The sequence below is a fragment of the Bos grunniens genome, chromosome 16 (assembly GCF_055505025.1).
Source record: "Bos grunniens cultivar Pamir isolate PY7600 chromosome 16, Bosgru_T2T1.0, whole genome shotgun sequence".
In the NCBI taxonomy this organism is placed as follows: Eukaryota; Metazoa; Chordata; class Mammalia; order Artiodactyla; family Bovidae; genus Bos; species Bos grunniens.
In genome coordinates this window covers 12,973,057-12,997,512 of record NC_141180.1, presented here as the reverse complement: position 1 = coordinate 12,997,512, position 24,456 = coordinate 12,973,057, and the positions used below count along the sequence as shown (strand labels likewise).

The following is a 24,456-nucleotide window of genomic DNA, read 5'->3' as shown; positions in this document are numbered from 1 at the left end:
GAAGGAGCCTGGCAGGCTACAGTCCATGGGGTTGCAAAAAGTCGGACACAACAGAACGAGTTCACTTTCTTTTCTTTTTAATGGGGGAAGGACCATGAATTATTGGTTTTTTTGGCAGAAAAAAATACACTGGACAGGAAACAGCATCGTTGTGTCAGCATAAATAATTTTCATTGAAATATTGAGAGGGACTTTGCTTCTCTGTGTTGGTCAAGGGTCACTCACTGGAAACAGGAAACCCTCTCGCTTGTTTAAGAGAAAGGGGTTTAAAGAACGGAATTGAGTGCTTACAAAACTGTTCTGAGGCGTGGAGGAGCAAGGTCCAGGCTAAGCATCTAGGAATGATTCCAAAAACACTTCAGAATCACCCCCACAAACGCCCCCACAACAGTGCTTGGCAGTAGAAATAGCACAAACGCAGTCTCTGTCTCATTTCCTCCGTCAAATCTCATGTGGGTGTCTCTCCTTGGCAAAGGGAGTAAGTCTCAGCAGACCCAGAGCTGGGAGGGAATCTTACGTACGAAGTCCTCCCCGCCCGCCGCCCCTAGGAGTGCAGAGCAGTAATGCCTGCCCCCTAGGGGTGAGAGTCAGCCGAATTTACCAATTTGCAGCGTCCCTCCGCCTATCGAATTTTTTAAAATTTATTTTTAATTGGAAGACAATTGCTTTACAATATTGTGTTAGTTCCTGCCGAACTGTCAACATGAATCAGCCATAGGTTTACATATGTCCGCTCCCTCTTGAACCTCCCTCCCTCCCCCCACCACATCTCATCGCTCTAGCTTGTCGCGGAGTACCTGGTTTGAGTTCCGACTTCATGCATCAAATTCCCACTGGCTATCTGTGTTACGTATGGTAATATATGTTTCAGTGTTAACCCTCTCCATTCGTCTCTCTCCTTCCTTCACCCACAGTGTCCACCAGCCTGTTCTCTCTGCGTCTCCATTGCTGCCCTGCACGTAGGTCCTCTTCTGGACCCCATAGAGTTCCTATTATACAGAGTGAAGTAAAGTCAGAGAAAAAGAAATATCATGTATTAACAGGCTATTGAATGTGTCCCTCCAGTTCTCTGAAAGATTGGGTAACTTTCTTAAGGTCCCTTAAGAATCTCATCGAGAACCCACTCACTTTCAGGATTGTCAGTTAGCCAAACTTAGAGAATATTTCCCTCGATTCTTCATTTCCATGGGTGTTCCAAATTAAAAGTTAAATTTGCCTTGGTAGCTAATGACTACATAATCATCTTTCTTATAATGCTCCTGTCATCGTAAACTTTTTCTACTTCATCATGCCATCTTGTTTCTCTTAACTGCCCAAGTGTCATTTTTCAATCATTTCTGCCTAAGAACATTGACAGAAGGCTATGAAAATGTAAATGGAAAAATTTCCAAAAATCTTCCTGCTATTCTTTGTTGAAGTATTCTACCTATATTTGTCAAAATTAGGACATGGCTTTAGATCTTTTTGTTTAGGTAATGCTGTTTGTTTGTTGCTTGAGTTTAAGGGAAACTGCAGAAGCAAAATTTACCACTGTTTTTAAACAAGAGAAGTGGAAACTCACTATATTTTGCCTTATGTTTGTGGCATCAAAGTCTAGGATATGAGATATATCTGATTATAAACCTGCCATGCAAACCCTTTCATATGAACTATAATGGGTCTATGAATATTTGTGTTAAAGTCAGTGTCTTTTTTAAATTCATCCAAAATAAAAACCCTTGACTGTACAATCAGTGATGTTAATTGTGTGTGTGTGTTACTTATGATTTTACTTATTGCTATTGCCTCTTGATGAAAGTGAAAATGGAGAGTGAAAAAGTTGGCTTAAAGCTCAACATTCAGAAAACAAAGATCATGGCATCCGATCCTACCACTTCATGGGAAATAGATGGGGAAACAGTGGAAACAGTGTCAGACTTTATTTTTCTGGGCTCCAAAATCACTGCAGATGGTGATTGCAGCCATGAAATTAAAAGATGCTTACTCCTTGGAAGGAAAGTTATGACCAGCCTAGATAGCATATTCAAAAGCAGAGACATTACTCTGCCAACAAAGGTTCATCTAGTCAAGGCTATGGTTTTTCCTATGGTCACGTATGGTTGTGAGAGTTGGACTGTGAAGAAGGCTGAGCGCTGAAGAATTGATGCTTTTGAACTGTGGTGTTGGAGAAGACTCTTGAGCGTCCCTTGGACTGCAAAGAGATCCAACCAGTCCATTCTGAAGGAGATCAGCCCTGGGATTTCTTTGGAAGGAATGATGCTAAAGCTGAAACTCCAGTACTTTGGCCACCTCATGCGAAGAGTTGACTCACTGGAAAAGACTCTGATGCTGGGAGGGATTGGGGGCAGGAGGAGAAGGGGATGACAGAGGATGAGATGGCTGGATGGCATCACTGACTCGATGGACGTGAGTCTGAGTGAACCCCGGGAGTTGGTGATGGACAGGGAGGCCTGGCGTGCTGCGATTCATGGGGTCGCAAAGAGTCGGACACGACTGAGCGACTGATCTGATCTGATTGCAATACCAGTTAAATGCATCTTCTTTAGAAACTTAGGCTTTATAGGTGAGAGATGATGGGCTTAAAAAAAAAAAAAAAAAACAACAACTTAGCCTCACAGAGTATTTAGAACCAGAAAGAAGCATTAGTATTTTACTCCATAGCAAAGGAAGATTAAAGGAGACAGCATCATGTTTGCCTAGAATTGCTCAACTGAACTGGAATTGGGACACTTGAAAAGGCCTCTTGACATTGCTCAGAAGCCTTTCCCTTCTGCTCACCCCCTTCCTCATAGCCTTTGGTTTTATTAGTCATTGTCTTGCTGATGTAAAAAGGGAAGTTTCCTTGTGTGTACTTATTACATCTGTTTTATGTTACTACTTTGATCTTTCCGTGGTTTACACAGCACAGGCTCTGCACTCAACATTTTAACAACTTCCTGGTGATTTCACAGTAGATTTGGAAGTGTTAGGGTTCCTAGGTAAAGCACAGTGCTCAGTTAAATTTGAATTTCAATTCATATATATATATAGAGAGAGAGAGAATAAGTACGCTCCTTTGTAACATTTGGGACATTCTTGTATAAAAATCATTTGCTATTTATCTGAAATTCAAATTTAACTGGACATCCTACATTTTTATTAGATAAATTTGGTACCCTTAGGAAGTGTACCTCTTTCATTATGCTTACCTTATTTCAGATTGTTCTTCATTTTCCTCTTTCTTCTTTTCATCCTAAAATATGATATTACATATTTTAATATTGCAATTAAAATATGATATTAAATAGACTAAATATTTATTTTGGGGGGAAATTTTGATTTGTTCTAACCTAAAATTATTAAAGTGTTAGTAGCTCAGTTGTGTCTGACTCTACAACTTCATGGACTGTAGCTCGCTGTAGTCCATGGAATTCTCCAGGCAAGAATACTGGAGTGGGTAACCATTCCCTTCTCTAGGATGTTTTCCCGACCTAGGGATCAAACCTGGGTCTCTTGCATGGCAGGCAGATTCTTTACCGTCTGAACCACCAGGGAAGCCCCAAATTATTTTAAAGTAATGAACTTTGGAAGGAACTTTAAATATTGTCAGTGTATATCTCATCAAATTATACTTGTTATTTTGTATTTATCTGACTGAAAAAATGTATACAGAATGTTGACTAGTCAAAAATCCAGTCAGATAAATGACAAGTTCATTCAAATTTATTGTTTATAAACCAGCATTATTAAAAATGACTACATTTTAGACTGAATGTACTAAATTGATTAGTCCTTTTTCAGATAAAACTTTTACCAAGATGGACTCCATTTATCTCCTTCTGGTTATTTCCAAGTTTTAGAATGACTGTATGTTTGGAATGAAAAGTTACAAGGTTCACCATAAATGGTATTCAACTTGATTCATAAAGTCTTCATTAAAAGTTTTATCTAGTATACAATTAAAACACCACAATTTAATTAAAACATTAAGGTTATTCCTCTTTTATCTTATATTTAGAGTTTTTTATCTTATCTGTATATTATGTCGGGAAAATTGCACATTTGCTTTACTATTTTGTTTAAACAGATTAAAATTAGAACATCTTAAAACAATCAACCTAAAATGAGAAAAAATTAGTGTGCTATTTTTGTGCTTATTACTTCACCTTGCAGTCCCTCTTTTGAAAACAAGAGACATCAGATGATAAAATTCCCTTCATTTGTTTACTTCACAGTAGTTGTATACCTGTGGAAACTAATTTTGGATAAGCTGATCATTAGTTACGTGACTTCTTTCCTGTTTACTTTTGTGTTTATGTTATTTTCTGCAACACACGCCATCTGGAATAAGAAATCAAGACATGAGTTCATCTAGGGAAGGGTTCAAAACACAAACATCCAAATATTTGTGCATTATAAATGGAATCAGTTGATGTATTTGTAAAACGACCATGATAAAATTTCCATAGCAGAATCTCTTTAAGGAAATGGTTCATGATTATAAAACAGAGCACGTTTCCACACCTATCAAAGAACCTGATTCCCTCATTCACGGGTTTGGAAACCGTGTATGCTTTAATTTATGGGAGGATGTTCTTTCATAGGGGCACTTATCAAACTTTCTGTAACATTTTAGTGGATGGTAATAAACAGGGATCAAGTTCAAATAAGTTTGGTAAAACTAACAACTCCACGTCCCTCTTCACAATGCAATGGGATGCTCTAATGAGTTTGAGAGGTCCTACTTAAAGACTGCTCAAGTATAGTACTTTAAAAGCAGACTCACTGTATCTGTGGAGAAGGAAATGGCAACCCACTCCAGTGTTCTTGCCTGGAGAATCCTAGGGACGGGGGAGCCTGGTGGGCTGCTGTCTGTGGGGTGGCACGGAGTCGGAGACGACTGAAGCGACTTAGCAGCAGCAGCGGCAGCTGTATTTGAATCCCAGTTGTGCCATTATTAGCTGGACAGTCCTGTGCCATTACTAGCATAACCTCAGTAAACAACAAGAGAAAAGTAGAGTGAAACTAAAAACCAGCGCCCTGATCCCGATGAACCTGTTGGTTAGTGAGTGTGCAATAGTCCTTACTGTTTACCCCAAAGGCTGACTTTAAAATAGAAGTAGTTGTTAACTGTCTTAGAGAGTTATTGTCCGGATTAAGTAGCATCTCCTCTTAAAAGTGCTGTTAGTCCAAGGCATAGTAAAGAATATAGGGAACACACATTATAATTTGCTGTTACTTTAAGTTGTTGAATCTTGCATTTCTCAAACTGATTTAATCATGCAACTCTTGTTACATAGAATATCTGGTAATATCTTGCAAAACAGTATTTTTTACAACACAGTTAAGAAATATTGTTTCCTGTCAGTTTAGGTGGATAGTTGGAATCATGGTGGTTAGCTACATGCCAGAGCTGTGAGTTGGTCTACATAAAGCTTTTTCTCTCAAATGTAATCTTGGATTTAAAAGAGGAAAAAGGAGACTATCAGTTTCATGATGAGAGGGAGCAAATCAAATAGAATAAGAGAGAAATAGTCTGTTACTAGTTAACCTTTTAGCTGAAATTTAAAGCATCATTTTATGAAACCCAAAAAATTATTTGTGAATTATCATTGTAGTTTCTTTATTAGGGAAAATCACTGCACTGTAAACAAATATTCCCATTAATGTTTTTAACTTTTTATGCTTATCATGAAATATGCATATCAATGTGGTTTTCATGATTGATAGATGCATGTGTAGATTACCTCTGTGCATTGCACTTGTTGCGTTTTTAAATTACCCATTTCAAAATTCTTTAGTCTTATGGCTGTGTCACTCACTTTCTGAAGTGACAGTGTGACAGTGTGTTTAGGGTTTAGACTTCGTGGACCAGGCTTTGAATCTTGATTCTTACTATGTTAAACTGGACCTATTAGGGCCTCATATCCTTATCTTTAAAATGATATAAATGATATTTCCTTTGTCTTCTGGTAAATCTTATATATGAAATTACTAATATATGGGCTTCCCAGAAGGCTCAGTGGTAAAGAATCTGCCTGCAATGCAGGAGGCATGGATTCAATCCCTGGCTCAGGAAGATCCTGTGAAGAAGGAAATGGCAACCCACTCCAGTATTCTTGCCTGGGAAATCACATGGACAGAGGAGCCTGGAGGGCTGCAGTCCATGAAGTTGCAAAGAGTCAGACATAGCTAAGCGACAGAGCACTACTACTATACGATATATTATATACACCCAAATAAAGCTGCTTGTAGGAGGAATAAAAATACACAAATAAAAATTTTCCAGCTTATTAGTAAAATATTTTAAAACTTACACAGACTCACAATTTTTTACCTTATAAAATTGTTAAACAATAAAAATTTCAGAGGGATAGATGTTAAAGTTGATAATATATATGTAATATAACAAAGGGGCTTCCCAGGTGGCGCTAATGGTAAAGAAGCCACCTGCCAATGCTTGAGGTGCAGGCTTTGCTGCCCCATGGCTTGTGGGATCTTAGTTCCCAGACCAGGGATTGAACCCATGTCTGCTGCATTGGAAAGCAGATTCTTAACTGCAGGTATTGAACCCATGTCCCTTGCATTGGAAGGCAGATTCTTAACTGCTGGACTAGCAGGAAAGTCCCTGAATCTGGTCTTAAAGTCTCCTTCTCAGGGAGGTCTCTCCTGACCATCTACCTGAGGTTCTTCCCTATCCTACTCTTGTTGATGTTGTTATTCAGTCACTAAATCATATCCATGGTTTTGCAGCCCATGGCCTATAGCCCACCAGGCTCTGCTCTGCATGGGATTTCCTAGGCAAGAATACTGGAGTGCATAGCCATTTCCTTCTTCAGGGGGTCTCCCTGAATCAGGGATCAAACCCATGTCTCCTGCATTGGCAGGTGGATTCTTTACCATTGATTCACCAGAGAAGCAGCACCCCCCCATTCCTATTACCCTCTATTATTTTTTTCATTCCTTTTATCAGTGCCTGAACCATCTTTTAATATATTTGTTTACTGATTTACCAGCAGTGTGCTCTATTGGAGCAGAGTTTGTGTCTCTTGTTCAGCACTTAAGGAGTGCCTAAAGAGCAGCAGACAATGTGTGTTTGCTCAATTGATTGGACTATTCTCCTGGACTTCCATCACCTAGAGAGATGCTTGTGGGATCCTTCAGACTCTGCCACTCCCTAGTTATGCCACTTTAGAGATGAATTTCATGTATTTCATCCTCCATTTATAGTATCCTCTATCTCACATGTCTGTTCTAAGTCTTAAACAAGATAATGCCTGAGGAAGTGTTTTTAAACCTGTAAAGACCTATGTAATGTAAGTAATTCTAGGACAGGGCTCACGGTACACAGCTTAAACTTACTCCTAGGGCCTGAGCCTTGATTGCATTTTCAATATTTTGTCCCACTTAATTCTCATAGCAGAGACTTCCCTGGCACTCGAGTGGTTAAGACTCAGGGGGCACGGGTTTGATCCCTGGTCCGGGAGTTAAGATCTCACATGTCTCATGACCAAAAAACCAAAAATTAAAACAGAAACAATATTGTAGCAAATTCAGTAAAGATTTTAATAATGGTCCACATCAAAAAAAAAAAAATCTTAAAGAATTCCTCACAGCATTCTTACTGATAGAATCTTTTACTCTGATATTACAGATGAAGAGTCTCCAAGGCCTGAGGGTCTAACCATATGGAATTCTTCTCACATATTTACATAACAAATAGTTTTAAATTCTAAATAATGTTAAGTGATCATTTAATCCATTCTGTTCGTTTCTTTCCTTTTTAAAGATCCTGATGAATTTGAGCAGATATATGAGCCTTTGGATGTCAAAAGTAAAAAGATTCATGTGGTGGACAGTGGCCTCACATTTAACCTTCCATACCCTTTGATCCTGAGACCTCAGAGGGGAGTTGATCTCATCATCTCCTTTGACTTTTCTGCAAGACCAAGTGACTCCAGTCCTCCGTTCAAGGTAAGGAGAATTTATATAGCATTCCATCATCTGCCACATTCTTTTGCATGTCTTGTAGCTCTCTTCATCTTCTGGACCACGATTTCTTGTCCCTTTAGCCTATTTTCTACTTTATTATGAGTTATATTTCTAAAACACAGATGTGATTTAATCGTTTTTCTACTTAACAAAGCTTTTAATTGATTTCCCAAGCCTCATTCAAGTTCACAGTCCTGAGCAGGACAAGAACAAGGCAATACATCTGAAGTTGAGGAAGCGAATAGCCTGAAATTTGAGAGTTAGCAGGTAAAAGACAAGTAAAGCCAAGTAAAGTCATGCATGGGCTTCCCTGGTAGCTCAGTTGGTAAAGAATCTGCCTGCAATGCAGGAGACCCCGGTTCCATCCCTGTGTCGGGAAGATCCCCTGGAGAAGGGATAGGCTACCTACTCCAGCATTCTTGGGCTTCCCTGGTGGCTCAGCTGATAAAGAATCTGACTGTAATGTGGGAGACCTGGGTTTGATCCCTGGGTTGGGAAGATCCCCTGGAGAAGGGAAAGGCTACCTGCTCCAGTATTCTGTTCTGGCCTGGAGAATTCCATAGACTGTTTAGTCCATGGGATCGCAAAGAGTCAGACACAACTGAGCAACTTTTACTTGACTTTTCAAAGCCATACATGGGGAATGTATAACATGAGGAGAGAAGAGGACATGAAATAGTATCTTGATGATTCAACAGCAGTATCTGGGGAAAAGGACAAAAATGAAGGAAGTATGCAGTATTATAAAACTAACTGAAGATATTTAACAACAAGATGTCTTTGGTTAAGTGGATAAGAGCAGTTTCAATAGGGCCGAGAGAGCAGATGTCATACTGCAGTGATTTGAAGGTTAAGTGGAAGTTAAGAAAATGGAGACAATCCTGTAAACCATTCCAGGAAAAAGGAAATGGACTATATCTGCAGGAGGATGTGGGGAATAGGAAAATTGCATGTATGTGGAGGGGTGGGTTGGAAATACTTGAGTGTGTTTAAATGTTTTGATGTCTAGGACTTGTGAATGAAGCAATGTTGTGGGAGATGGAGAGATGACGTATACAACAGAATCACATCCCTGGGAGGTTGTAGGGATGGGGAGTGGAAGGGAGACACAAAAATACAGATGGAGAGGAGTCTAGATACATCCATATTGGGACAAGACAGAAGGGGGTATTGTGGTTGTGGATTGGAGGTTAGTTGTAGGCACAGAGATGGGCAGTAGGAAAGCACTCATGTAATGACTTCTAACTTTTAGAGGAATGCGGAGTCAGCACTATCTTTTGAGTAGAGAGGAGGTAGAGCCAGGGGTACAAGGATAACAAGCCTGCCTGTCTGAAGACACAAGGAAAATTTCTAACTAGGGTCATGTGGAAAGATTGCTGGGCAGCATCTAAGTGAGACATGAATGTTGTCTGTCCCCTTGACTTCAAACTTCCTTTCAATATAGCCTAAGTATTACCTTTCTTGGCCTCCACAAGTATAGTTTTAGTATGAAAGGCTTAGTAATTTCTCCTAACACAGCAATTTTCATGTTGTCCTGTCTGTATTTGTTTACTTCAACTCTCTGTGAACTCTCTGTGAACTCATTGGAGACTAGAACATTAACTTGTGTGTGTGTTTGTGTATATTTGTGTTTTGTTTTAATCACTTGGTTCTAATTGCTATATAGGTGCTAGCCCAAATTATGGTATGTAGGATATGTTTCGGAGAAGGCGATGACATCCCACTCCAGTACTCTTGCCTGGAAAACCCCATGGACGGAGGACCCTGGTGGGCTGCAGTCCATGGGGTCGCCAAGAGTCGGACAGGACTGAGCGACTTCACTTTCGCTTTTCACTTTCATGCATTGGAGAAGGAAATGGCAACCCACTCCAGTGTTCTTGCCTGGAGAATCCAGGGACGGGGGAGCCTGGTGGGCTGCCGTCTATGGGGTCGCACGGGGTCGGACACGACTGAAGCGACTTAGCAGCAGCAGCAGCAGCAGGATATGTTTTATGGGTGAATGAATGAAATATTATAATAGAGATGAAGTTACTATCTCCGTTTCATAGATTAAGAAACAGGTACTCACAAGATTAAGTGAAACATTTCACGGTCTCCCAACCAGGAAGAGTTAGTGATGACCCAGGTTCTTGGACATGTTTTCATTTCTATTGTACATAATTAAGATGTTCTCGAGACCCAATAATGGTTATAATAACTCTTTAACATATATAAATCTCATATTTTAAAAGTGCTTTCATATTTCACCTTTTTTTGAGGCAGTTAGTAATATTCAGAGAAGGAAACAAGGATTGATGAGATAAGAAATCTCATCATGCCAAGAAATTAAATAAGATAGTAGGTGAAAGGTCTTCCCCATTAAGCCATTAAGAATCTGCTTGCAATGCAGGAGACATGGGTTCACTCCCTGGGTTGGGAAGATTCCCCTGGAGTAGGAAATGGCAACCCACTCCAGTATTCTTGCTTGGAAAATCCCATGGACAGAGGACAGACTACAGCCCATGGGGGTCATAGAAGAGTTGGATATGACTGAGTGACCAAACAACGACAATGGGTGAAAAGAACGTAGCCCAGGGGACTTCCCCAGTGGTCCAGTGATTAAGACTTTGCCTTCTAATGCATGGGGCATGGGTTCCATCCCTGGTTGGGGAACTAAGATCCCGCTTGCCTCAGGCCAAAAACCAAACATAAAACAGAAGCAATATTGTAACAAGTTCAACAGAGACTTTAAAAATGGTCTACCTAAAAAAAAAAAAAAAGGAACATAACCCAGGATCTGGCTGGGGAAATACTAGGTAAGTAATGGTCAAGGTGGACTACATTCCAAGGATCCAGGATGAGAATCTAACACTCTTTTCACTTCACTAGCTGCCTGGCTTTATATATATGATGTATATTCTTTTTTCTGTGCTGTGTGCAGCAGTTAGTGGTAAAACATGGTTCTTGATGTCTAAAACATTTTAGCTTTTGGCGGGGAGGGGGAGACTTCTAATTGACAAATTTTCTTGTTAAATAGTTATTTGGGTTTATATAACTATGCATATTATGTAAACTTATACAACTGTGTGTATTGGGCTTCCTTGGTGGCTCAGTGGTAAAGAATCCACCTGCCAATGGTTCAGGAAGAATCTAATTCCATAAGACCCCCTGGAGAAGGAAATGGGAACCCACTCTAGTGTTCTTGCCTGGAAAATCCCATGGACAGAGGAGCCTGGCGGGCTACAGGCCATGACATTGCAAAAGAGTTGGACCTGACTTAGCAGCTAAGCAACAACAACTGTGTGTGTTATAGGAGATCCATTCGAAAATAGACTGGTGTGTTCTGGAGTAGATAAGCAGGGAAATCAGTGAGATAGGATGAAAATGGCACAGAAATGGCAATGAGCACATCTGAGGAGTGGTCTGATTAAAGTGATAGATTTTAAGTCATTTTAAGTCATGATTCTAGGAGGGCTTTAAAGAAGAATTTATGGTTGGATGATAGCAAATGGAAAATCAGTGAAGGATTTCCAGCAGACAAATGACTTCATGAAACTGGAATTTTAGAATGATTAATCTGATAACGGAAAATAGGATGAATTGGAGGATGGAGAGCAAAAGGTTAAAATTAAGAGGGATTTACTGTAATGTAAGTGTAGGACAGTGAAGTACACACCAGGGAGGGTGGCTGTGGAAACAAGAGCAGGGTTTGATGATGGATGAGCAGCAGTGGGGAGGTGAGTTTCAGTGCATGACTCCACTGTGATAATTTAGGAGCTCATTCTGGAGGTGGAAGAACCTGATTATTCATTTCACCGGTGGAAGTGTAAAATGTCAAAGTCTTCATTTTATACATGAATCAGAGCTCCACCACCTTAATGAACTGATTTTAGAAGGTTTTAGAATATTATGTTGTACCTCTGAAAAGAACTCACTATTTCTAATTAAAAAGAATACTCATAAAAATACATCAAGTGCTTCTGCTATTCATAGACAATAGCTGTTGATATTTTGTTTTTATTTTTTTCTCTCTTCACTGCATGTGTGCATACATATGTGCATATGTATGTGTATCAACACCAGGGTTATATATTTTTTGCAATCTGCTTCTTTCTTCTTAAAGTTACATTGTAAGCATTTCCCCATGCCATTCAATATTTTTAGAACATAATTTTAAACACAGAATGATATCTGTATATATGAATAAGCGAGAATTTATTATCAGTGTTCTGTTTTCAACTTTTAGATTATTGCTGTCTTGTCAATTCTTTCTTCTAATTGTCATCTTTGCACATGAATTGTTAATCATACTTTTTATTATTCCCTTACTTGGATTCTTAGATATATATATATTAAGATTCTTTAATAAACATTTCCAGATCACTTTCCAAAAAAGCTGCACCAGTTTATATTACTATATTAGATTGTACAGGCAAATCCTTGTTTTACATGGCTTTACTGGCATGGAAAAATATTACAGCTGTTTATGCTCATAGATGTGCTTTAGAATTATTTTGTCAATTCCCTACACCTTACCCTCTTCCTCCTATGTGAATATATCCTTTAACTATTGGTTTGGTGTAGCATGAAGCCTATCATTCTAGAAATAATGAACTGTATTTTCAGAGACTTAATATAAAAGAAATTGCAATATATTATATATTCTGAAGTCCAAAAATGGACTTCAGAAAATTCACAGTGAGTGAAATGAATTTTTAAGTCTCACTTGGAATATTTAAAATGATTTTTTAAACTTACGAGTATTGTTATATAGATTGTCATTATAATAATATGCATTTCAATATGGACTTAAAAGGTTATCAAATATAATTTTTAAATTAATAAAAATATTGTACTATTAATACTAAAGTGGAAATACTTATTATAGGTATGATATGTACTAAGTTTCTTCAGTCATATCCAACTCTTTGTGACCCTATGAACTAGCCTTCCAGACTCCTCTGTTCATGGGAGTCTCCAGGCAAGAATATTGGAGTGGGTTGCCATGCCCTCCTCCAGGGATCTTCCCAACCCAAGGACTGAACTTGGGTATTCTGTGTCTCCTGCACTACAGGCAGATTCTTTACTCCTGAGCCATAAAAATTGAATTGTACATAAAAGTTTTTGATAGCAGGGAAGTTCCAATGCAATACCTGAATGTATGCAATAAGGTTTTTTAAGGTGATTAAATAATGAATATTTTTCTATTTGGGTGGCTTGTCTGGTGGCTCGGTGGTAAAGAATCTGCTTGCCAATGAAGGAGATATGAGTTCAGTCCCTGGGTCGGGAAGATCCCTTGAAGAAGGAAATGGAACTTACTCCAGTGTTCTTGCCTAGAAAATCTGATGGACAGAGGAGCCTGGTGGGCTACAGTCCATGGGGCTGCAAAGAGTCAGACACAACTTAATGACTAAACAGCAATGACAACAACAAGTGTCCTATTTCTTATTGGACACCATTTGAAGTTAAGAGTAGAGCATAAATCCTGAGCAAAAATTTGGAGCCGGTAACTATGTTTAATTTCATAAATATAGTTAAATCTCAGATTTTGTCAGGGAGATATAGAATGATGGATATCATGCCTTTTGATAAAGGCAACACAGTTCATATTATATCTACTTTATAACTAGCCTAGAAAGTTCATGACGTCAATGTCAGTGATAATGAAGGATTTTGTTTTTTATAGATTAGTGGCTACACACTCCTCTAATAATGGTCCAAATATACAGAACCTCATAACTCTAAATACTGTTATTAATTGATTTAAGAAAAATAATTTTGGGTTTCAATTTATCAAGTTCTTTTTGTTAATCATTTAATAACAGATATATGCCATGCAAATATAGTTTACCTGTAGGGTTTATCCAAGATAAATTTTAATAAGGTTTGTTCTTCATATTGGTCATAAAAATAATCCAGTACCTTCACAGTCAAGTCTTCAAAATAAATAGGTTGAATTTAAAGGAGGGGGAAAAAGCTTTGGATGTTTTGAGGAATAAGCAAGGAATACAGGGAAGTTTAGAGTTTACCATTCTAGATTTTTTTCCTTTAGCTTATAAAGTTTTATGTAGAGTAATGGATTTGGATTGTTATTCCATAAATTATGTTACTTTATATTATGCTGCCATATATTGGGCATGAATCTAGCTGTATTTCAGTGCCCTTTTAAATGCTTAGTGGCTGGAAGCCAGAACAATGAGTTCATCCTCTTAAAAATAAAAGGAAAGAGAGAAAGAAGGAGAAAAGGAGAGAAGGAAGCAATGAGGGAAGGGGGCAAGGACAAGAGAATCAAAAGGAAATTAGAAAGTAGCTAGTCTTTACAAATTATAGAAGTAATGTATCTAAATTAACTTTATCAAGGTCAAAATTTCATTTACCCACAAAAAAGTGCTTCCTTTATTCCGAAAGAATCCATCTGCAATGCAGGAGACCTGGATTTTTCAAACCCTGGTTTGGGAAGATCCCCTGAAGAAGGAAATAGCAACCCACTCCAGTATTCTTGCCTGGAAAATCCCATTGACAGAAGAGCCCTTAGGGCAACAGTCCATGGGGTCACAAGAGTCAGACACAATTTAGCGATTAAACTACCACCACAAATAATACAAAAAAGAATCTGTATTTTTCAACGTTAACCTGATTTATTTGTTGACATTATGGCATGCTCCTTGGTTTAGAACCTCTGTACACATTGTACTTAGATTGTTAAGTTGGGTCAAACCATCATGGCCAAACTAGTTCAAGTGTTAGCTCTATGGGCATCAGTCCAACATGGCTGATGAAGGGAAGTGCATGTTATTGAGTGTAGCCTTTATAGGCTTACTGCTTAAGGTCATTTTCTGGGGTTATAGAGTTGGACACGATTGAAGCAACTTAGCAGCAGCAGCAAATTGCCACAAACAACAGAAATGTATTCTTCTCTCACAGTTCTGGAGACCAGAAGTCAAGATCAAGGTGTCCTCAGGGCCACACTCCCTCCAAAAGCTCTACAGGAGAATTCTTCCTTGTCTTTTCCAGTTTCTAGTAGTTCCAGGCTTTCCTTGGTTTGTGGCTACATAACTCCAATCTCAGCCTTTGTCTTCCTATAGCCTTCTCCTCTGTGTGTGTGTGTTTTCATAAGAATATTCATTGTTGGATTTTATGGCCCACCCAGCTAATCCACAATGATCTCATCTTCAGACCCTTAACTTAATTACACTTGCAAAAACCTCTTCTCCTAATGAGGCTGCATTCACAGGTCCTGGGGGCTTAAAGCATAGACTTATCTTTTGGAGGCCCACCATTCAACCCACTAAACCTGTTTGGTCATGGAGGCTTAGAGGCCTTGTCATGAGGAAATATACTCAACATTAATTTCTCCTTACGTATTTTTGTGAATGTATAGTAACTTCTCAGCGAAGAAGAACTAAGGAGAAATGTAAAGTGCTCTGTACACTATTAGATATAGAAAATTATTTTTGTGCCTATTGCACTGTAAAGCTCTTGGGACCTAACACTTTTTTTGGAAGTGAGAATGATCATAACCACAAAATAATGAATTCTAAATTGTTGTTTTTATCCATTGTATCTTACATTAGTTCCTTTAAAAATTTCCTGCTGCTGCTAAGTCGCTTCAGTCGTGTCCGACTCTGTGCGACCCCATAGACAGCAGCCCACCAGGCTCCCCCGTCCCTGGGATTCTCCAGGCAAGAACACTGGAGTGGGTTGCCATTTCCTTCTCCAATGCATGAAAGTGAAAAGTGAAAGTGAAGTCGCTCAGTCGTGTCTGACTCTTCGTGACCCCATGGACTGCAGCCCACCAGGCTCCTCCGTCCATGGAATTTTCCAGGCAAGAGTACTGGAGTGGGGTGCCATTGCCTTCTCTGAAAAAAAAAAAAAAATTTCCTAGAATTCTGTAAATTTATTTACACAGTTATACTCCTCTATCCAATCTAAAAATAGATTTTAAATAATGAGAAAACACATGCCCTAGGTATACAGAGAAAAAAACCTCATTTCCTCTGGAGAAAAGCTAATATAATATAATATAATAAATATAAAGTATATATTTATCTACATGTATAAATAAACAAAATGGCATATATATGCCATTCACACTATAGTTTGTACATATTTTTATATTATTCAGATTGTTTTTCCTATCTTTCAAAGTGTTTTAGTCCTCTTAAATGAGTATAAACATCCTACAAAGTATCACTTTGAAGGATACCTTCAAATTTTTATCTTCACAGAAAATCATTTTAGTTAATACTATGTAAATTTATCATGAATTAGTCTATGGAAATCTGAGGTGTCAAGCAGTAACCAAAATGGATGGTTAGAACTCAGTTCTGCTGTAATTTGTGGAATAGCGATTTTTTTTGCTCACTGCATTCTTTCAAAATATTCTTTTCGAACTCGTCTGTTCCACTCATAGCTGCGTCACTGTTTCTCAGCCTTTACAAACAGTAAAATGAGACATGGGAGGAGAGCAGACGGTTTTTCCATCCTGTAATCACTGCCTTATAGTCATCAGGTTTTAATCCTTTCCACATCAGGCTCATATAAGGAAAGGGAAAGTTTCCATCACTTCCTGATTCCTGCATAAAATATCTATCTAAAAATAGCTTGGTCTCTTACCTCAGGCAATCCCCTTCTTTTTCTCTGCACGCTCACACGTCGTTGGTCACACCCTTGAGTCATGTTTGCAAACACTGGAGAGCCCTTCCTTTCCCTTGTTCCCATGCAGCTCCACAGTGTGAACTTTTGGTTTTATTTTGATGTTGAATAATTGTTAATGAATAACTGTGAACAGTGCTCGACAAGAAATAACAGCCTGAATAATTCAGCTGAACAGGAAGATAAAGGATTTAGAGATAAGTTTTCTCAAGTTTCAAACACGCAATTGTCCCTGTGTACATATGGAATTTTAAGTGAAATATAATCACATTTAGCTTGACAGTTTATGGAACAAATGTTTTAATATAAATCTGTTTTCCCAGATTTTTATTCCTCAGTAAATGGCATTGAGAGAGTCGATCAGCTTAATGTTCACACTTTAGAAGCAACAGGAACAGTGAATGCTCAATGAAAAGCATTTTTTTTTTTCTAAATTTAAGGTGCTATTTTAAAGTAACTATTTTCTTAACTAGGTTAACACAACTGTAAAGCAATTTTCATCCAATTAAAAAATAATTTATGGGGGAAAACTCACATATAAATAAATACTTTTCTTAAATATAAATTACTGAGTTTATATAAATATATGATCTCGCTTAATCCTCACAGCAATGCTCAGGAAGATGATAGTATCAACTTTATTTTATAGCTCATTTATTTACAAGTAAGTTGCTGAGATAAGAAACAGCTGAAATGTAGATAAACAGGGATTGTGTGTGTGTGCTCGGTCACTAAGTCATGCCTGACTCTTTGTGACCTGATGGACTACAGCCCTCCAGGCTCCTCTGTCCATGGGATTTTCCAGGGAAGAATACTGGAGTGGGTTGCCATTTCCTTCTCCAGGGGATCATCCTGATCCAGGGATCGAACCCTTGTCTCCTGCAGCTCCCGCACTGGCAGCTTCTTTGCCGCTGAGCCACCTGGGAAGCCCTAGAATGGGATTGGGAGTCTGCTACTTCAAAGACAGTACCCAACCCGGTCCAAGTGTGTTGGTTGTTACTTATGACCCCTATGGTGCCACTAGCGGAGCATCACTGCATTTTTTTTTTTTTACACAAAACCATTTCTTCCATATGGAGCTATTGTGCTAAGCAGTTTGTCTCAGATCACCCAGCTTGCAAGTCAAGATAGGCTGGGCCTTTCAGGCTGCACAGCCCAGGTATGAAGCCATCCGTCACGTTCCCTCTCTCTTTCATACTACACTATCATATCTATTCTTTATCTTCCCCCTTAAGTTACGATCCCTAAGTATTCAAGGATAGCTCCTCTCTTATGCCTGGAACATAGCTACTCAGTCATAATGTCGAGTGAACTAATTTGCACTGTGAGGAAATACTCCAGGTATGCTGCAAAATCTCACGGCAAATAAATACTTTACTCATAGCATTTGCCGCAGTTTTAAACCTAAAGGTTGTTTAATTACTGTCTCTCATCCACCAGGCTACGTACATCCTGTAAGAACAAGAGTTTTACTCACCATTATGTCCCCACCTCCTAGCACGGAGCTTAGACTGACGACTAATGATTATCATTGAAGGAATCAATATGATGACAAAGAAGTTAAAAAAACTTAAGAGGGTAGTGATCATTTCTCAAAAACTTCTGCTCTTTAGGGATTTCCCTAATAGTGCTGCTCTCTCTCTTCCTTCTTCTTTTCTTTCTTCACTTTTCCACCTTCCATATCTTTTCCTCTCTTTACTGACTTTTATTTGGCAAACGTGTATAGAAAGTAAGGTGACAGGCATGCTACTGACTATTGCACTCAGGTTAATTGATTTAATTCTAATAGCAGTCTTATGAGATATGGATTATCTTGACCATCTTTATTTTATAGTTGAGGGTATTGAGTGTAGAGGCCTCAGGGAACATGGCCAAGGTCCCCGAGCGTGCACTTTAACTCTGGCAGTCTGGCCCCAGAGTCTGCGCTTTCCCCGCTACCACAGTCTGTTTCCTACTTGTCCCCTCTTCCTTTAAGCTGCATTTCAATAGAAATAAGCTCTATTCACTGCACCTCTCTCTATTGATTTATGTTCTCCAGTTTGAATTAGTTATTTTTTGTGCTTACCTTCTGTGTTAGTCATCCTTGATGCAAAAACAAGCCTAAAACCTCAGTGAGGTGAAGTGAAGTCGCTCAGTCGTGTCTGACTCTTTGTGACCCCATGGACTGTAGCCTACCAGGCTCCTCCGTCCATGGGATTTTCCAGGCAAGAATACTTGGTATGGGCTGCCATTTCCTTCTCTGGGGAACTTCCCGACCCAGGGATCGAACCCGGGTCTCCTGCATTGTAGGCAGACACTTTACCGGCTGAGCCACAAGGGAAGCCCAAAACCTGAATAGTCAACAGCAAACATGTACTTCTTGGTCATGTTACATGTCAACAGAACAGCTTCTTTTCATAAAGAGAAGCAAAAAAAAAAAAAAAAAAATGAAGCTAATTCAGAGCAGCTCAAATGTTTTTGCATTCATAAGATGTATTCATTTTTAATCAGTTTTGTGGAGAAAATGCAGGTAAAAATTCAGTAACAGAGTGGTCTTCATTCTGCCTCACAGATTTTTTTAACTTTGAAGGGTTAAAAAATATTCACATGGCTTGTAAATGCCCAGAACCCATTGTTGTTGTTGTTGTTTAGTCGCTCAGTTGTGTCCAACTCTTGTGATTCATGGGATTTCCCAGGCAGGAATACTGGAGTGAGTAGCCATTTCTTACTCCGGGTATCTTCCCTGAGCCTCCTGCCTTGCAGGCAGAGTCTTTACCACTCAGCCACCAGGAAAGCCTGCCCAGAATCTCTAGCAATTGCGTCAGTGTAATTTCAGTCAGTTCAGTTCATTAATAATTTTTCCAATGCTGCCTATGGAACTAGCCTTATATAAAGAACTAAAAAAATGATCATAAGTTTGTTTATGGAATAATTTTGTATTTTTTGAGATTGATAAGTTTCTTAAGAACAAGATTGTTACTCATCTTTAGCAAGGAACATACTAACACATAGGAGATAGCTAATGAGTAGTGAATGATGAGCGGACCAGCTGAACAAATGATCTTTCCCTCTCTTCCATAGGAACTTCTACTTGCAGAAAAGTGGGCTAAAATGAACAAGCTCCCCTTTCCAAAGATTGATCCTTACGTATTCGATCGAGAAGGACTGAAGGAATGCTATGTTTTTAAACCCAAGAATCCTGATGTCGAGAAAGATTGCCCGACTATCATTCACTTTGTTCTGGCCAACATCAACTTCAGAAAGTACAAGGCTCCAGGTACATCGGGAGTTATAGTCTGTAAGGCAGAAAGCTGATAAAGCGTAAGAGTGACATTAAGGTGCTTCATGCTGGCACTGCCATACCAGCTGTTACAACATCAAACACTTCCTTTACCTTGATAAAAGGCTACCATCCTGAGACCCCAAGCACTCCCCCTCGTTCTCACCCCAGAGTCTCCTGAGTTCTTCACAATCCAGAAACTGAAGGGTGATTAACTAGCTTGATAAACCTCTGGGGCTTTATTCCACAATCTCAGGTTATATTTGTTCTGATGGATCAGTGCCCTTGTCATAGGCATTTTTAAATATTTTGATTGCTACTGTTGTAAGGGAGGCCTTGTTTCAGAACAAATCATGCAAAATTTGTGGGAATGTTAACTGACCATAAAAATTCATGAAATCTAGCAGTACAATATGGATAGTAATTTCAGGTCACCATGTTGCATTCCTTTAGAAAAAGAGAATTAAGTTCAAGGCACTGGCATTTTGTTTTGCCACATCCAAAGGAGTCTATGGACTCTTCTATATCCTGGGAGATACTGATTAACAAAAGGAGAGCTAGAGATTGACCGGCAAGATACTAAATGCCTCAAAGTTATATTATTTTCAGACCAGAAAATGTAGCTGTTAAAGAAAAGATGAAAAAATAGTCATGGAAGATTTGAGACTATGGGGAGGAAAGTGATCTTTTTCTAGATAGTGGACGAAGTCAGAGAAAAGGTCAATAGAGGTGGAGGCTCTCCTGAGTCATACATCAACACAAAAGAAGGAAGAATTAGCTGGAATTTTTAGTTATTTAACAGTGAAATACATAAAGCATAGGAAATTTTGAATTTTCTATCACTATTAATTCTCAAAAACAGGCTGTGGAGGGGATTCTTGTGACATGAAGACAGTTAATTAATGTCTGGGTTTGGGTTCTACCAGAAGCAAATTCCAAGCAAAGGGTTCACATGCAAATAGTTTATTTGGGTGAAGTAGGAAACTTTAGTAAGAGAGCTGAGAACTGATAAAAGGAAGAAAGCCAGATAACAAAAGATGTGTTAGTAAGCCTGCTACCATAGGAGAACCTGGTCCTGCTGGGAAACTCTAGGAAATGAAATAGAGTCTAGTCAGATCATGCTTTCCACTTACACAGCAAGTGGCAAGGGAACCAAGGAATTTATATGCCAATACCATAGAGTCTTTGGTTGACTGCTTCCTGGGACAGAGTATTATTGACTGGAACTTCCAGCCTGCTGCTAATGAGCAAAGCAGCAGTTACAGGGAGTGGTAGAAAGCCTTCAGGGCTTCCCAGGCGGCTCAGTGGTAAAGAGTCTACCTGCCAAGCAGGAGACACAGGTTTGATCCCTGAGTTGGGAAGATCCCCTGGAGAAGGAAACGGTAACCCACTCTAGTATTCTTGCCTGGGAAATCCCATGGACAGAGGAGACTGGTGGGCCACAGTCTGTGGGGTTGCAAAAGAGTCAGACACTACTTAGTCAGACTACACAGTAGCAGCAGAAAGCCCTTAGGCGCAGAGATGCAGGTACTGGCAATTGGAAGATGCCCAGTCAGAGTACACAGAAGTGGTCAAGTCCAGGGTATGTGAGCAGAGGCCTCATAGTGTACACTCAGGATTATATGACCCCTAAGGGGCTCCCAAGGTTGTTTATGGCTATTTGAATGTTTTGTGCCCTGGACTCTAGAGATAATTTGTGGTTTTCGAAATAACATCATTTGAAATTCTTCTTATATTTAGGTGTTCCAAGAGAAACTAATGAAGAGAAAGAAATAGCTGATTTTGATATTTTTGATGACCCTGAATCACCGTTTTCGACCTTCAACTTTCAATATCCCAATCAAGCATTTAAAAGGCTGCATGATCTCATGTACTTCAATACCCTGAACAACATTGATGTAAGTATCTCTTATGATCATTGACGATGTCAAATATTTCCATATCACATGAACATAGCAATACCCCATTTTAATTCATTAAAAATAACTTTTATGAATGATATCACCCCAAAATTTGCCATTTTCATTTTTGTAAATTAATCTCCAGAAGAACCCCATAAAATTCACAAAGAAGGAACCCAGTGCCTCCAAATTGGCAGACCCACATTTTATGCTATTGTTTGAAGGATTAGTTGATCCTCAGCTTCTTTCCCAAAGTATCTAGTAGGTTTATCATATGATAAAGTAAACTATAAGTTGAAAGAAAAGTGATACGATGGAAATATGAGTAGAGAAGCGAGTGCTACCGGAAGTGCAATTAATCTGCAAAAATAGCATGAATTTTAATGAATAGACTCATGCCTTTAAATGTCTTTTTATTTTTGTGGATCTTGGAACCGTCTCCCGAAGTAGCAGTTTCTCCAAGTTTAGCCCTGGAGATATCAAGTGTGCCTTGTTCCACAAACATTAAAACAACTCATTCTCTTTAGTGTTATTCCTATAACTAGTATATCTGTTGCTAAGATTCTGTATCTGTGTAAAATTCTTTAGTTGCTAACTCACCACTTAGGACCACTGTTGTGTAATTGGATTCATGATGGCTTGTGGTTCCACATCATAGTGTCTGACAAATGATGATCAGTGGTACAAGCCCAAGTTCATGAGTCTCCTTGGATTTTGTACATTAGAAAAAAGCATAAAACAAAAAGAAAGAAAAATTAAATGGAGAAGAAAAGGCCTCACATCTGATTTGCCAGTCCTTTTGGAGATTGTACGAATGGAGTAAAAGAATGTACCATTGAGAATGAGTCCTCTGTGCATATGAAATTTCATTAGATTTGTGTGATCTAATAGAATTCTGGCACATCTAGTTTGTTTAGTTTGGTCTGAAACTAGTAATGATCAATTGTGTGCAGTTGTAACAGTTATACCATAATATATTTATTAATCAATATCTTTAATTTTTTTAAACGTATGAAAATTTTCCAATAACCTTCAGTTTCTGCAACTCCAAAGTGTTTCTTGTCAGTGTTCATTTGTGAATAATATGTGATAGTTCAGGTAAAACATGAATAGCAACATTTATAGTACATATCATCTTCTAAGCGGATTTATTTCTTTTCTTTTGCCTTATTGTTCAGTGAAAATCTGAAATTTGCTACATTGCTTCTGTGGTGATGGTGAAAATTTAAAGAATAATAGAAGAAAATCAACATTTTAAGCTATGATTTTAGGGAGCAAACAGATATTCTCAGAATGCAGTTGTGTTTTATAAAACCTCACGCTGTTAAAAAAGAACTAAGGGTTAATAAAGCAATAATCCTATTTTTCCAGTACGAAGCCAGTAAACAAATAATTATATTGTCTTCTCATGGAGATGAAATGTATTAAACTTGGTCAGTTGTCCTCAAATGGATTAAAAAAATAGATTATAGGAATGTATAAATACCCATTGGACTTGGGGAAATTAAAGGATACATACACAAAGCTGAGTGCCAAAGAGTTGATGCTTTTGAACTGTGGATGTTGGAGAAGATTCTTGAGAGTCCCTTGGACTGCAAGGAGATCCAACCAGTCCATTCTGAAGGAGATCAGCCCTGGGATTTCTTTGGAGGGAATGATGCTGAAGCTGAAACTCCAGTACTTTGGCCACCTCATGAGAAGAATTGACTCATTGGAAAAGACTCTGATGCTGGGAGGGATTGGGGGAAGGAGGAAAAGGGGACGACAGAGGATGAGATGGCTGGATGGCATCACCGACTTGATGGACATGAGTTTGAGTGAACTCCGGGAGTTGGTGATGGACAGGGCGACCTGGCGTGCTGCGATTCATGGGGTCGCAAAGAGTCGGACACGACTGAGCGACTGAACTGAACTGACACAAACATACAAGTATATCTTTATATCAACATATATGTATATATTCATGTGTATATATATGAAATATATATACATATAGGTGTATATAATTTACACAACTTCATTTTTCTCATTGTTTTCAGTTCTGGTTTATATAAAACTCACTAAGCTATTTAGGGAATGATATAGTTCTGTTTATATATTTTACAAACATTCTTCAAAGTATGAAGAATTCATCTTTGTTTGACACATAGGTGAAAAAGTTAATGCCTAAACAAAACTAGACTGAATCCCAAAATAACTGTCCTGACTTAGAGCTCATCAAACACAGATTTTTCACAAGCCATTCAATTAAGCAGGTTTTAATTACTTCTAAGAACTCACCTAACACAGTAAGTAGAAGCAAGATCATGGACTTTATATCATGTTTAGCTCTTAGATGGGCTATTTTTATGACTTTGAATAAGCTACTTAAACTTCTTGAGCCTCAATTTCCTCATCTCTGAAACAAGTGTAACAGTACCTATCATGGTGGCAGTAGTGAATTTTCAGTCAGGTGTTCAGTTCAGTTCAGTTCAGTCGCTCAGTCGTGTCCGATTCTTTGTGACTCCAGGCCTCCTTGTCCGTCACCAACTCCCAGAGTCCACCCAAACCCATGTCCATTGAGTCAGTGATATCATCCAACCATCTCATCCTCTGTCTTCCCCTTCTCCTCCTGCCTTCAATCCTTCCGAGCATCAGGGTCTTTTCCAATGAGTTAGCTCTTTGCATCAGGTGGCCAAAGTATTAGAGTTT

General features: G+C 38.8%; 1 protein-coding gene across 1 annotated transcript in view; it reads left to right on the top strand.

Annotated features, from left to right (window-relative positions):
• Nucleotides 1–24,456, top strand: part of PLA2G4A (phospholipase A2 group IVA) — a 172,849-nt gene that overhangs the window by 138,414 nt on the left and 9,979 nt on the right. The window contains exons 15-17 of the mRNA XM_086343323.1: nt 7,769–7,953; nt 19,666–19,861; nt 21,605–21,762. Of these exons, the coding sequence (XP_086199449.1) occupies nt 7,769–7,953; nt 19,666–19,861; nt 21,605–21,762 (539 nt within the window). The remainder of the gene's footprint in view (nt 1–7,768; nt 7,954–19,665; nt 19,862–21,604; nt 21,763–24,456) is intronic.